The 15,530-nt window shown below is 33.8% G+C and overlaps 2 protein-coding genes and 2 long non-coding RNA genes across 11 annotated transcripts; all 4 read right to left on the reverse strand.

The window, feature by feature from the left end:
• Positions 1-1,061: 1,061 nt before the first annotated feature.
• LOC104747930 (uncharacterized) lies at positions 1,062-4,047 on the reverse strand. Of its 8 annotated transcripts, none has more exons than XR_015582790.1 (5): positions 3,782-4,047; positions 2,693-2,745; positions 1,709-1,767; positions 1,496-1,553; positions 1,062-1,339 (listed from the first exon to the last, which is right to left on the reverse strand). It is a non-coding gene; the product is annotated as an uncharacterized LOC104747930 (long non-coding RNA). The 8 variants fall into 8 exon arrangements; XR_015582786.1 differs by having other exon boundaries at positions 1,709-1,772; XR_015582787.1 differs by having other exon boundaries at positions 1,496-1,558; positions 1,709-1,772.
• A 1,583-nt stretch (positions 4,048-5,630) lies between these two features.
• LOC104747931 (protein TIC 20-II, chloroplastic) lies at positions 5,631-6,703 on the reverse strand. The gene has a single exon (XM_010469639.3). The coding sequence runs from the start codon at positions 6,467-6,469 to the stop codon at positions 5,852-5,854; it is 618 nt and encodes a 205-aa protein (XP_010467941.1). The 5' UTR covers positions 6,470-6,703; the 3' UTR covers positions 5,631-5,851.
• Positions 6,704-12,077: 5,374 nt separating this feature from the next.
• On the reverse strand, positions 12,078-13,795 carry LOC104747932 (uncharacterized). Its single transcript, XR_761276.3, has 3 exons — positions 13,293-13,795; positions 12,749-12,871; positions 12,078-12,447 (listed from the first exon to the last, which is right to left on the reverse strand). It is a non-coding gene; the product is annotated as an uncharacterized LOC104747932 (long non-coding RNA).
• Positions 13,796-14,569: 774 nt separating this feature from the next.
• On the reverse strand, positions 14,570-15,232 carry LOC147927396 (uncharacterized). Its single transcript, XM_087487437.1, has one exon. It carries the CDS (start codon positions 15,230-15,232, stop codon positions 14,570-14,572), a length of 663 nt encoding a protein of 220 aa, XP_087343563.1.
• Between the last annotated feature and the right edge of the window lie 298 nt (positions 15,233-15,530).

The following is a 15,530-nucleotide window of genomic DNA, read 5'->3' on the forward strand; positions in this document are numbered from 1 at the left end:
TGTTTGGTTCAAACAGTCGGAACCCAAGCCACGGTATCTTGGAGAGCCAACCTTCTCAGAAAGCAAACATCACCATGCGTTTCTTACACGAGCTACAATCTCTATATATACCCTCAAACATATATGTGTCACATGATCAAATCTTTAACTAAGGGGTCGAATTGTTAGTAAACCCACGTTCATTCACATGTCATTAGTTCCAAAAATGAGCCAACCAATTTTTCTTATTTTGGTATAGGATTTGTTTCTTCATTATTATAATCTTGGTTTATCGTAGGTCTTTCATTGTGACCATGTATGGGTCAATGTAGTTATGTAATGGCTAAATGATGGTTGACATTATGTAAAAGTTTTACAAGTCGTAGATGGATTTTTTTTTATAAACAACACATGCCATTTCATACATCAGACGACCAAGAATCTTGGAATCCTGTTACAACAACAAGATGTCTCCTAAAACAAGTCACACCTACAACAAAAATATTGCACCAAGTGACCAAGAGCACATTACGTTTGGAAAGTTCCAAAAAAAGTAGCTAAAACAGAGACATTTGGACGTACTACACGTTGTGTTCTTTGGAATTTCTAGCATTTCTTTGGAAGGAAAGTGAAAATCTAGTAATTGGAATGAACATTTTTGGAAGGAAAGTGAAAATCAAGAGCTAGATTCGGAGTTGAGATTGTCACTTTGATCATCACTTTTGTAATAGTTTGGTCTTAGTAAAACTAATCATTACAATTTGTGGTGCTATCAGATTTCTTTATATCGTAGGAATCGTCGCAGTAGAAAATGCATGGAAATTGTGTGTACATTTTGGGGGAATAAAAAGGTAGATTTATAGAAATTATGCGCATCATAATGATTCAACCGCACTCATGTGTTCTATAAATTAGTACTTCCAGACTACGTTCCCGTAAATTAACCATTTAAGTAGAATCAAACATATCAAAGTTTAAGGTTTGTCTAAACATAATATGTTTCTATCATCACTTACGTGATCTGCTTATATCATCCAAATAGGAAAACATAAACTATTTGTCAACCTCGATCACATCGCAAATTTCAAAATTTTATTTTATTATTCTAGACTCTAGAGAAATGTCATTAGCTAGTAAGGAAAAAAAAAAGAACAAATAACAATCAAGCAGTAGTAGCTGGAACCTCATCATCAAGAGGTGAAGAGGTTTTCTTCTTTGCAGCAACAAGTGTTGTTTGGTTTACAATATCCTCCAGCAGGAAACCCTAACTGATGGCAAAGTCCATTGCAGTCGGGTTTAACAAAAGATCCACATACTCCAGGACACATCCGATCGTATATTTCAGGTCTTGCCTCTGAACCTACGAAAATTATTACATTCATAGCCCAAAAAGCTCACGCTGGTTAACATACATTGCATACACATTCGAATTCTTGGTAAAATAATTTCTTAAAGTTCATACATAAAAAGTTAAATATATGAACAAGAAAACTTATTTTGTTTGTAAAAGATTTACCAGAGATCAAAAGGATGAGAACAAGAGAAGTCATCATGAGCGTATTCTTGTTTGCCATCTATACTATTAAAAGGGAAGCATTTCTCACTAAATAGATATAAAGTTGGAGATTATTACATGAAATGCCATTACAAATAGAACAAACAAAAAAACATTATAAAGGGTAGCTTTGTATTAAAAAAAAATTGAAAAGCACGCGGATCCAATATATACCCGATCCGGAAGTTCTTGGGTTGGGAAGCATTTAATGCACTACGATCTCTTTATGTTTTCTATTCTGTACGATAAAACAATTATATGAAATGTATCCAAACGTGTTGGGCTACCCTTTACACAGGCCCAATTCAATATTATATGAAATGTATCAAAACGTGTTGGGCTACCCTTTATATGTAGATACTAAAAAAAGAAAGAGTAAGATAACAAATTCTAATGTTATGATTAGGACGTAATTCACGTTAACAAATACAAATCAATCATATGAGATCAAATCTACGAGTATATCATGCGACATAAATAAATTGACTGTAACAAATTAATTGATATACTTGCCATTAAAATCTTCCATAAATCTGAATATTCGCAAAATGCCATTTATGGCAACAAACCAATCTTGAAATACAATAATTAATAATTAATATCTGTGATGGGACACAATAATAAATTAGGGAGATAATTATGCTAATTTATTATACTACTGTAAATCAGTATTTACAGAGAATTAGGAACCAACCATATCAACACACTTTGACATTAAAACCCCCTAAAATCTTAATATTCAAAATATACCATTTGTAGCAACTAACCAGTCTTGAAATACAATCATAATTATATTAAAAACGGTCGTCGGAAAAAAAAATTGATATATATGAAATATTAACAATAACAAGTCTAAAACCTTAACAATAAAACTAAACCGATCAATATTAAATCTTGCGCAAACATTTACCAAAAAATATCATACCAAATATATCAATAATTGATTTCCCAAATGAAAAGATAACAGTCATTTGAAAATATTCTTAATATCATACAAAATGTATTGTTCCTCAATTCATTGCAAACAATTAGGAATTCTACGAAAATTTTATCCTTAACTGATTCAAATCAAAATATATATATGGTAAAGATTTAATTACCTACTTAATCATTAAATGCTATAAATACATGCTATTCATGAAGGCTGGATCATAGTACCTTCATACTTTCTTCACTTTGTTTACGGTTTCAAACGGAAATGGCTGCACTTCCTGCAATTTAAACCGTGAACAAAATATGTCATTCATACTCTAGAGAAACCATAGAAATGATTTTTTTGATGTTTCGGTAAGCTTATATTAATAGTTTGTTTTATTTATGATATTTGTTTTCATTAGTTTATTAGTATGTTTATATGCACTTTGCAGGAACCATGATTCATGGCACTGTTAAAAACAACAACTCAGCATGTTTCAGATGATGTGATGATCAAAGAGACCAAGTGCGAATCACTTGATAAGGTCCTATTATATTTAAAGCTTTATCTTCTTATATAATCGAAATAAGTTCCTAATCACATCTTATATTCTTAACAGGTTACTGACCATGAAAATTTACCATAACCAATCAATAATATGATTGGCAAGACCTATCTTTACTTGGTGTGTGTGGAAAGATAAATTTTGTGGGATGGGAAGGACTCCTACAAGGTTTCCAAGATACTATTAAAGTATGGCCTTCTACCAGCTGAAATTAACTTGGATTACTATTAAAGTATGGACAAATTTGGAATACTATTAAAGTCATTGATGATTCAGCTGAAATTAATGAATCCAATACCATGGTGATCAGGTTCTAATACAATCTTATATTCTCTGGTGATATGATCATTGTGGTAGAAGCTACTGTGGTTTATGTATAACTGAATTTTGTCTAATATCAGGTTTCACTCGCCTTGACTTATTTACAAGAGACTAATGTGTCTACGCTTCTAATGGTGAGGCAACCGAACAATCATTCACCTCTCAGAAGTTGTATGTTCAACCAATAGCTTGGAGAAATCTGAAGAGGAATTTGGTTTTAAGGCTGCTACTCTTAACTTTGAAGATAAATAACTCAATGATAAAACTTTGAAGGATCAATAACAAAGAAAACGTAAATAGAAATACCCGAATTTGTACAAAACGAAAAGGCAAAACTTGAATCTTTGAATGGAAGAAATTAATGGGAAATAGAGTTGAAGTTGAAGGATCAATTACAAAGAAAAATCGAAAAAAGGGTTGTGTATGCTCAGATTACAAGCAGTACCTTTGAGTGGTGGCGACAATGGTGGGAGCCTGAGACTTATCTTGAGAAGCACCAGATCCAGTCCGCATAAGAGGTGCCGGTAAAGGCTCGGAGTAGGAACTGTTGGATTATCATCTTTGATCAATCTTGTGCAAGAGAATCAAGCAAGAGAGTTAGTAAGAATAATCAATCTTTGATCAATCATTGAAAGAAGAAGAAGCGAAGAGGAGGAACACGAAGAGAAGAACAACCCACACTTTGTCAACGAAGAAAGGAAGAGGCCAGATGGGCCAGAAGCAAGTCAAGACCCAATTATTATTGGGTTTCGTTAGTTAAGGCAAAAACAAAGTCAATGTCTAAGTAGTAAGAGTTTTTACTTTAAATTGGTTAATACTAAAGTCTAAAGTACTACTGTAGGCGTACTGCTATATATATATTGCTGTAATGAACTTATCGATTAAGGAGACTGAGATCGGTTAAGCAAGTGGCTGACCAAAATCCTTCAGGAACCAGGACTCGCCGGAGCTTCGTCGGATTTGCCGGAGTCTCTTTGTTGAGGTCGAAGATTTCTACTTTACCAAAAATAAAAACTCATCGTCAAACATTGTCATTTCATTTTAGAGACTTCCCGTTCCAAAATAGATAAAATAATTCAAACTAACGCCGAATCCAAATTCGATTTAACACCCCTGATCAAACTGTTAAAATTATTTGGATTAGTTCTCTTTATAAAATATACATGTAACATCATTTGACATTTTTATGTAAATAATCTTTGTCTTTTAAATATAACTCTGCATGTATCCACCGATCCAAATCTAGATATTTTTATGTTACGTTTTTTTTCGGTTTTTGGTTTTTGTTTTTTTTTTCTTCCATCGGACCAATACAAACAAAAACAATAACACTGCGATCTATATCAATTGAAAACAATCAGCACATATAAGTTGGTATTCTTAACTTTTAAAAATAATATAACAGTTCAATATTATACAAGTCATTCAAGATATAAACTTCAAAATCTTCAAAAATGACTTTTCAAAAATCAGAACTCTGAAATATCAATTCTAAAACCTTGGAAAATATTTTTTTAGAAAAACCCCGCACGTACGTACGGGTCCAATCCCTAGTTGTATGTATATAGTTGTTATAGAAAAATTTGTTTGTGTTTCTCTTCTTTGCGTGTGTGGTCGTGTTATAGAATATTAGACCATAGAAACCTACTCTATATGTGTGTATGTCAGTATGTGGTATATAATAAGCTTTTATCTCGGATCGTCAAATTGATTTTGAACTTCAATTTTCGAAATCAGCGGTATTTAATTGTGTAAACCATCTTGCAAATTACCAGAATGTAGAAGAGATTTTTGGAAGGTAAGAAATATTTATTTCTTTATGTGGGCTGATTCTGTCTTTTGAACTGTCGAAAGTAACGGTTCTGATTTCTCTTAACATCCTTTGTTTCGTGATCTCTCGTGAATCTTCATTTTGTATTCTCTTAGGCCAAAATTATTCTATCCAAGGACGTTCATATATAATTCACAACATGTCATAGGTTCCAAAAATCAAACAATCAAAATTTTTCTGATCTTGAAATAGGATTTGTTTCTTGAATATAATTGTTGGTTTATCGTACGTCGTTACATTGCAACCATATATGGCTAAGTAAATCTTTGGCCAAGGGAAACCAGAACTCGGGACGAGTGAAAATCATTTGGAGTTTGGGACTGTCACTTTGATCATTACTTTGTAATTAAATAGGATACTCTGGTCTTTTATAAAATCAAAATCAGATTTCTTAGGGATTGTTTGATCGTCTCAGTTATGGCATCATAGGAAACTCCCACAGGGATGAGTTTATGCCAACAAATTTAATAATCTTGATTGTTTTCATATCACTTGGTCGATCTGAAAAAATTATGATTCAGTCTCATCATACATGTGTTCCAAATTACTCTCACAGGTCTTGATTGCTTCTGAACCTAAGCTATCAAATTTATTACATTTCATATAGCCCAAAAACAAAAACTTACACCATCATCATAAGTAGTTTAACTAACAAACATATATTAGAGAAGCTGAGCAATAATTTTAGAGTTGTCTACCGGCGGCATCAGCGACAAAGGGAATGTAAGGTGTTTTACCGACTAAGCAAGACAGGACTCCATAGACAAAACACATAGAGCTGAACACGAACACACCCGTGTGTCCCCACATCATAGCCTTCATCCCAAACCCGCCTCCTTGACCCGGATCAAGAATCCGGGTCAAGAGAACCGGAACAGCCAGCAGCACATCAAGCGTCACGGCTTGCATAGCGTTGAACCTCACGTACCTACTGAGACTCGTGTTCCTCACCACCCCTAGGTACAGTCCGAAGAAGGCCACGAAGCTCGCGTACGGCACGGATCTGTACAGGTTCAGGATTGGGAACACTGGCTCCATCAGCAGTCCAAGTCTAGGATACTGCGCGAACAAGAATCTCCCGTACTGGAGCGAGTTGAAGAACGGCAGCGCGTACGAGGCGATAGCTATCACGCGCTCCGTCGCCGGCGTTGGGTTGTATGAGGCGCGTGTCGTCACGGCTCTCTTCCTTGAGGGGCAGGGGATGGAGACGGTGCTCGATCTAGGGAAGGAGAGGCTGTGGAGTAGTGGTCTGCTGCCTCTGGGATTTAGGATTGGCTGGAGAGAGATGCACATAGACGCCATTTTTTTCTAGGGATTTGGCGATGGAGCTACTAGCTAGGATGAGTCTGGGCGGCCACTGGAGGATTTGGATTTGGACAACAACAAAGAAGAGCAAAACTAATACCCAAAACTCTGTCGTTTTGCCTTATGGTGTTTGCCTATTGGGCCGACCTATCGGTCCAGATGTTTTCCTTCTTGCAGCAACATCAAACCACACATGGTGTGATAAAAAGTCAATCCATAGGCTAAACCAAAATAAAATTGCCGGTACAGAAAACTACAGTAAAACCTCTATAATTAATACTCTATAAATTAATAATCACTATAAATTAATAAATTTTATTGGTCCTGAGTCGAGACAGTGTAAAAAATAACAAAATTCGATAAAATAATAAGATAATAATTTTTTAGAAATCCACATGTAAAATATAGTCCCAACAATATCATAAATTAATAATCATGTAAATTTACAATATATATATATATATTAATGTATATTTCTCCTAAAGCTCATATCTGTAAAATAATTGCTATGTTGTATTTTTAAACTATAATGATATAAAATATATAACATGTAATAAAATAGCAAATTTTATAAGAAATATTCAACTTCTAGATATATAATACTTACATTTTGATAGTTTGATAGACTATTAAAATACGATAATTGATATTATTCATTAATTTGAATTTATGTATGTGTATAAATGAATTTGTCTATAATACTTGTAATTTATTGTCAATAATGTTTTCTAAATATTACAAATTCAATTCCAAAACCATAAAATTTACAACATTAGAAAGTCTAATCTTATTTTGTTTAAATTATTTTAATTCAAAATTTTAAAATAATTTAAAACTTAAAAAATATATGTGTAAATTAATAATTATTAATTTACACTATAAAATAATAATTATTAATTTATAGATAAATTAATATCACTATAAATTAATAAAATATCATGGTCCCAACATTATTAATTTATAGAGGCTTTACTGTAATTGTGATCTAGTAGTATTCTTATTGAAAGTGCAATTTTTAGACATTTTTATCTTTTTAAGTTTTAACGGTTAATAGGAGTTTGCATAGCTCAACGATCTTATACACATCACAAGCATATCGTATAGAAAAATGCTTTAATCCTAATTATTTTCTAAATATAGACATCAAGGATTAGAAATGTAAATCTACTAGATATTCATCCGCGGTACACTTTGGATCTTTCTAAAACTCTCATAATTCATAACTATGTTAGTGAAAGTGACGTTCGAAATGTTTTTGAAGACCGCCCAACTACAAAACTAGTCACCAAAAGATTCTCGATCTTCACTTTCTTCACTTCCAAAGTGTTATTTGCTTTGGAAGCGGTAGCATATTGTTATCAAAATAAACATAGAAATAGTATACCATTAATTATTTTAAAAACTCAATCCTGCTAACAATTCACACATAGTGTGATAAAAAAAGTCAATCCATAGGCTAAACCAAAATAAAATTGTCGGTACAGAAAACTAATTGTGATGTAGTAGTATTCTTATTGAAAGTGCAATTTTAAGACATTTTTCTCTTTTTAAGTTTTAACGGTTAATAGGAGTTTGCATAGCTCAACGATCTTATCCACATCACAAGCATATCGAATAGCAAAATGTTTTAATCCTAATTATCTTCTAAATATAGACATTAAGGGTTAGAAATGTAAATCTATTAGATATTCACCTGCGGTACACCGCGTGACTATTTTTTAATAAAAATAAATTATTATTTATTTTGTAGATTAACTATTACTGATATTTAATTTATATTTTATAAAATGTACAACCTTACAAATATAGATATATATTAGTTAGTGTAGAAAATATTTTGTTTGAGGTTTATTGTTTTATATTATATGAACAATAACATACAATTAAATATTGTATGTATTTATATAATTAATTCTTATTGTTTTGTAAAATTGGAAACTTAATATTAATAAAATTAATTATAAACTTAATACTTAATGTTAAATGGAGTGGTTCCTATTGTTTTAGAAATTTTATTAGGAAGGCAAATCTTGTTTTCCAAAATCACAACTTAATATTAATTAATTAAATAAAAAACAAATTAATAATTAATGTCAATGGCATGATTGTAAATAGGCACCAACTTCAGTATTTATTTGTTAAATGTCTCAAAAAATGTATATATAGATTGGCGAAAGTAAATATCATTATTTTAATTATCCTTTTATTTATGTTTTTAGTTAATATTGTTTTTAATAATTAATAAAAAAAAGTACTTGATTCTGAAGAGGTCGGTTCTTCCATTTGAGTGTATTCATTTGAGATTCTTTCATTTGAGTATATTTCTCATCTCATTTTTTTCTAGCAGATGGAAGATAGTTATGAAGTATCACAAGACTTCACAATTAGAGATAAAGTCTTCGGTTATCTATAAAAACAAAAATGGTATATTATATAATAGATATGAGCTAAGAATAAATCTATTGACCAATAATAAAATGATTTGTTCTATTTAATACTAATTAACTCCTAAATATAGATCCATTGAGAACAAAAAAATCCAAAATCCGGAATCTTATTTTCGTTCACGGAAGACATTGGAGATTGGAGATGTAAAATTTTCAGATAAGAATATTACCAGCAAGACTTTCTTTATATTTAGGAGATAATTAATAGTAAATTGCATGGTTATCAAAAGGAATAAGCATTTTAGCGACCTCGCCCTTTCAGCAGATATCAAAATTAATAATGTAAAATCTATTGGGCGAAAGTATATATCAATAATTTAATTATCCTTTTATTTATATATTTTCATTTTCTCTAATCGCCAGATTAATATTGGAGGATCTTTTAATATTTAAGAATTTCTTGAATCATATTGTTGATATACATTTGCTTGACACAAAACTCCAAATTTAAGGAAGGCTTTGCATTAATAGAATAGAGTTTACATAGATTTTGGATGCAGTTATGTTGTGGAGTTTGCTTTGGAAGCGTAGCACATTGTCAGAGACGATCTTTATCAAATTGTATGAATGCTGTACGTAATACATCTCGATAGAAATCTTCTTTCGACATCAAAAAAACACTTTTCAGAATCACTAGTGCTCAAGTAATTGAATGTCTAAAATACATACAAATAGCTAGTATACCATTCATTATTTAAAAACTCAATCATGCTAACAAACCAGTGTGATAATAACCATAGGAGGCCTCTAGTACAGAAACTACATGCTGGATTTCCTTCCCTGTGATCTAGTCCACAACATTAGGGGATATCACAATGCTACATACAGCTCTCTTTAACGGTTTATAGGAGTGTGCATGCGCTCAACGGGACATTACAAGCGTATCGTGTAGCAGAATGCTGTAAACATGTAGCCCCTGCAAAACGTTACATAAACAAGGTTCAAGATTTTCTAACCCATTAGAGTCGAGGAACCGCAAGGTTTGATATGTGATTATCTATAACTTACTATTGATGGAATTATGTTGACTTAATGTAGATTCTGGGTGGCTAGCTTCAGCTTTTCATCAATAGGACCACCTTCTACAACAAGGACTTTCTTTGTCTTCTCCATCTGATTGTAATAATTCACAATGTTCTTTATTTTATGCGTAGGCAAGGCAATGCCAAATCATCAAACACGAGGAGCTGCATAAATTTCCTCAACCATCAGATACGATAAGACCAGTTTAATAACAAAGGCACAGTTATGATGGACGATCAAGAGCACAAGTTATGATTAAGAAGAGAAAGAGACTGACTTTTCCTTCGGCGGCTCGAGCTGTCAATGCTATTTTCAGTCCAAGCCGTCGGACCTGCTTATTCATCTTTATCGCATGGCTTCTCGGTTTAGGTTCATGCATGACACAACCACCTCGGAACTAATGGTTCAATAAAGTTCAATCAGAGAGCTAGCTATATATGATGGCAAGAAACCTTAAAAAATTAAAAAACAACTGATTTACCTACGGACCACGCAGTGTACCATGTCTAGCTCGACCTGTACCCTTCTGATTCCATGGCTTTCTACCAGTTCCACTAACTTCACTCAATGTTTTGGTCGAATGAGTTCCCTAAATATCAATCAACAAATTGTCACACACTTATTATATTGATTCTTTGCTTATGACTAAATAAAGGCACTGTGAGATAACTGAATTAATTACCTGCTGGCGTTTAGCAAGCTGCCATCGGACGACATTATGAATGATATATTTCCATGAAACCCTTGTCCTCGTTCTGAAAATTTGTCACCGGAATGACCAAGTCTTGATATTGTCCTATGGAAAGTATCGATACCAGAACACATGTCCAGAAGTATTAAAAAGAGAGAAGCAATAAGGAAAACATCATTGTTCAGAGATTTTAAACACGTCTCAAGCACAATCACAAAGTAAAGCGAGAACATAATAGAGCCACCAACACAATCGAAACACTAGCAACTAAACCTAATAATACCTTCACGTAATCATTAAGTACATTTCTCTAACACAATCACTCACTCTCCATTTCTCCAACATACATTCCCAAGAAATGAAACGAAACATAGACGATACCTATGGTTCGGTTCGGTCTGGTGTAAGCACGGTCTTTTGCCTAAGTAAATCAGAAGGGAACGTATCATAAGGAGTCAAAATAGAAGTCGAGAGCTTTCGGTTGGAAAATAAAGACTTGTATTTTATTTTCCATCTACACCTTAACCCAATTCTTTATCTTTTGCTCTAATTTTTTATTTTTCATATGTTTTTGTAGCATTCCAATGTATATAGCTTTTCTTTTCGAATATCGCCTGCCATGTTGGCTCTTGATGGTAAATGTACAAATAATCACCATATTAGCTATTGCAGATGGGTGAAGCAAATTTAAATATGCTTTGTATTATGGCCATGGTCATCTCATATAGTTTACTAGTCTTATATAGAGTTGACATGACTATGTTTGGAATAAAATTGCGTATATAATTTCTAGTTGCAATAATTCATTTGAAACTGTTTGATGGTAAACTGTAGCTTTTTTCTATTCTGATGTGGCTAAGCAAAAATGATGTGATGATATTAATGTGATACAAGCCGTTGGGAGGGTATCTATAGCTTTAGTGAGAACTTGCATCAAGAAAGAACGAGAGCTCATAAATGTAGCATGTTACATGTGTATTGTTGTATTCCATGGCTTCTTTGACCTCATCAACACATCAAATGTTCTTGCCGCTCAAACAAAATAATACATTCACATGTGCATGTGATTGGGTATATATGTGTGGGGGCTGCGGGAGAAGAAGTTTGAAATAAATTTTGTTTCGATAAATTGAGTAAATATATATTTTAGTTGGCTCTATAAATATTACATAAATTACAATGACATTTGAACATAGAAATTTATTTGTAAGAGCAAGTTTATTGGGGGGGGGGGGGGGGGGGGTTCATATAAGGGGATTTCTTAAAATTTTTATGAATTAATTGTGTACTGTTTGGAATATAAGAACCCATGATCTCTTAGATAAAATTTTCTCTTTTATTAGTAAGTTCTTATTTTGGGTCTCTTATTTTTGAAAATATTGGTTTTTAAAATTTTAAAATTTTAAATAGAATAGAAGTGGTATAAATGTGTAAACATTTAAGATTTTATAAAATTAAAAAAATATTCCATTTTTATTAATTTTCAAACATACAAAACATAATAAAACATTAATACATTAATATGATTTGCCTTGCATTTTTCCCAAATATTCTAAACAAAAAAAAAGCATACCATTAGAGTTGATGCTTTCCAATAGAATCTTAAAGCAAGTTTGGATGTAGTGTATATTTCTTGACTGTATCTTTTGATGTTGGATAGACAAAGATCTGATAAAGAAGAGGAACGGTCTCAATACTATGCTTGATACCCAACTCTTGGTCAGTGCATCAGAACGGCAACTCAGTAAAATCTCCCACTCCTCTTGGATCTCTATAGCTGCCTTCTTTCTCACAATATAAGACCTCCAAACTCTCTATAAGTATTGGAAAATGATGTAAGTAAGGTTATGCCTTCGTCTATATAGCTGAGATAAAGTCCCGTTAAACCAAAAACAACATCCTTAAATTCCAACTCAGAATAATCCTAAAAATGTACTGGAAATGATGACACCAAGTTTAGCCACTTCTTCCAATACCAACAATCACTGCACAAAACGTTCTCCTACTAATTTCACTATATGAACAAACAACTAAAGAGATCTTTTAACGATAGGTCGATAGCGACGGGTTTAATTTAAGTTCACCAGTTCAGCAAAAGCCAACAGAAAGAGGTACCTGAATATAAATAGCTGCAGCATTAGCACGTCTTGCATAACTGCGTAGCTCCCTCTCTTGAGACACTTTAGCATGCAAAGCATCCCGTGATATCTCTCCACTGCTGGCGCCTCTAAGGGACACCTGATGCATCATCATCATGCACCAATTTTAAGAATATGCAATCAACCTTTGATCAACAATTTTGAAGCAAATCGAAACATAATTTTCAATTACCAATCCTAATTAACTTTTACATAAAACAAGTTAATTCCCTCGAAGAAAAATAGTCTAATATTCTGAAAATGAAGCATATCAAGCTTCTTCTTCACTACCAGGAGGCTTAAAACTTCCACAAAATCTGAGTCCTATAAGAATTAAGAGCCCTAAGTTTTCCTAGAAACAAGGTGTCAAAAAGATTAGGATTCCAATTTCAACCAGAAAAAAAATTCAGTGCCATTAGCAGAGTTCAGATCGAGAATTCGAAAGCGATCATCAGAACAGCATCGAGATGGTTCAATTTCAAAAGTATCGCGAGAAGAAGAAGGACGAGGAGGAGATGTACCTTGTGTTTGCGATTCAGGTCCACTGGATTCGAAAATTAGAGAAAAAAAAGGAATCGAATGAAATATTCTTGGCACACGGATCGTTGTTCGTATCTGGGTTAAATATTTTTGGGACAGAGAGTGAGAGAGAGAGGAAGAGAAAGAACACGATCAAACGAAATTTTTGATAAAATTCTGGGCCAAACGAAATTTTTGTTTTTAATAAAATTCTTTACCAAACCAAGCATTGACACGTCAGCGTCTCTTATATGAAAATGAGTATACTAAATAAGGGGAGCTCTTCCTTTTTTTTTTTCTTTCTGATTTTTTTTTTTCCTACTTATCCTTATAACCCCTCTTAAAACCTCTCTTACAACCTCCGATAAACAAGGTCTAATGTTTTCGACATGTTAGACCGTCATTATTCTGGGAGATGCTCTCTCAAATATTTTTATTAAAAAATAAATAAAAGGAAGAGAGTGAAGAGAAAAAAGAAGGGAAACATTTATTCCCAGTATTACTTGCGAAAAGATTTTCAGACCAAACAAGATATGTGTTATTTGTTCAGTGAAATAGAAATTAAAAACTAAATAAATAATAATAATTTGTAAAAAAAATTGTTTTTTTGAGAAACGTTCAGCCGTTACTCGAGGAATGATGAGCTAAAGGCTACTTGTTCCCACTATGTACATGCATCTTCTACTTATATTGGCCACCCACCAAAACCAACATTTTATTCCATATCAGGATATATATAGTTCTTTCCTTGTATCTATTTTTTATTGTTTTAGCAATGAGTTACAATTCTATATTTTTCAATCAAGTTATCATGCAAAAAGTCTTTTTGGGTTACCAAGACAGTTTCGGACATTAAACCTAGCGCTAATTAAAGGGATAAAACCAGCATTTGATGTTACTTGTTAAAGCGTATATTATTAGCATGTGAGAGACTTAAACCTGGAAACAAGCTAGGATTCATCACTAACATCTGTGACAAAGATCTTTGCTATCCAAGATCTGAGTTTTTGGTTATTGAATAAGAAGTAAACTTGAGAGAGGGAGAGAGGGAGAGAGGGAGAGAGAGAGAGTATCATCATACATATTTTTTTTTTTTTTGAATAAAATGTAAAATTTATTTCAAAAAATAGATTTTACATAAAGTGCAGCATGAAGTTAAATCTTTTGTTGCCAAGAAACTAGAGTTTGAATTTATAAAATGGTGCCTTTAACGAGATCCTAGCCACTTCTCCATACAACCTGTGAGCTTCCCTCCCGTTTGAAGTGAGAGCAGTCTGTTTCAGACCTGTCTGTCAAGGTTTTTGATGAGCTGAGCAGAGGAGACTGGTGGCTCTCCATGGCGACGTCTATTTCGCTCTTGCCAGAGTGAGTAAATCGAGGCCTGGAAAGCATAGCGAAGGAGAAACAGAGTAGGTGATCCCAATGATGCGTCTACTAGGAGATGCAGGTTTTGGTCCCAGTCCGTAGAGAACTTGGTCGTGAGTAACTTAGAAACTAGGCCTGTCCAAACCGCTGAGGTGTAAGAGCATTCAAAAAAGAGATGGTTTCGGCTTTCTTGTGGCGTTGAGCAGAAAGAACAGGTGGTGTCAACCCGAGAGTTCCAGGTCAGCATACGATCGCCCATTGTCAAACGGTTAAGTGCAGCTAACCAAACTATAAATGAGAACTTGGGTGTACCCTGAGGAAACCAGACACCTGCTGCCCATGGCTGCCGCTGTCGGGTTATCCGTGTATGCGCCCAAGTTTCTTTTGTGCTAAATGTAGTCTTAAACTGATCACCTTTCCCCCTCCAAAGGACGACATCCTCTATTGCCAATAGTCCTCTGTTTCGGACTGTCATGAGAACTGCTTCTAACTGATTCAGATGGTCTACTCGATGGTGTCGGTGGCGGTGAGAGAGTGCTTCCGCAACTGTGGCGTGGAGACCAATTCCCATATCCATAGTACCCCTAGGGCCTGCAATGTTTAATAAACAACCCAGTTGCGACCAATTGTCGTGCCAAAAGGAGGTTCCTTCTCCATCCTTAACCTCATATCGAACAAAATCCACTGCCAAAGCTCTGTATTTAAGTAGCTTTCTCCATATCCAGTGTTGTACCTATGATTCGTCATCTCGAGAAACAGGCAAAGGGCCTGGGCTGGGCACGTCAAACGGGCCAAGGGCGTAGCACTGGTCGGCCCATCAGGCCCGGAGAGAAGAAGAGAGCACGGAGAGGCGTCGTGTTAGTCAGCTCGCAGCT

The sequence above is a fragment of the Camelina sativa genome, chromosome 15, assembly GCF_030686135.1.
Source record: "Camelina sativa cultivar CO46 ecotype springtype chromosome 15, ASM3068613v1".
NCBI classification, from domain to species: Eukaryota; Viridiplantae; Streptophyta; class Magnoliopsida; order Brassicales; family Brassicaceae; genus Camelina; species Camelina sativa.

What these genes read in the sequence shown, in the direction of transcription:
- LOC104747931 (XM_010469639.3), bottom strand. Translation starts at nt 6,469, where the DNA reads ATGGCGTCTATGTGCATCTCTCTCCAGCCAATCCTAAATCCCAGAGGC.
- LOC147927396 (XM_087487437.1), bottom strand. Translation starts at nt 15,232, where the DNA reads ATGGATATGGGAATTGGTCTCCACGCCACAGTTGCGGAAGCACTCTCT.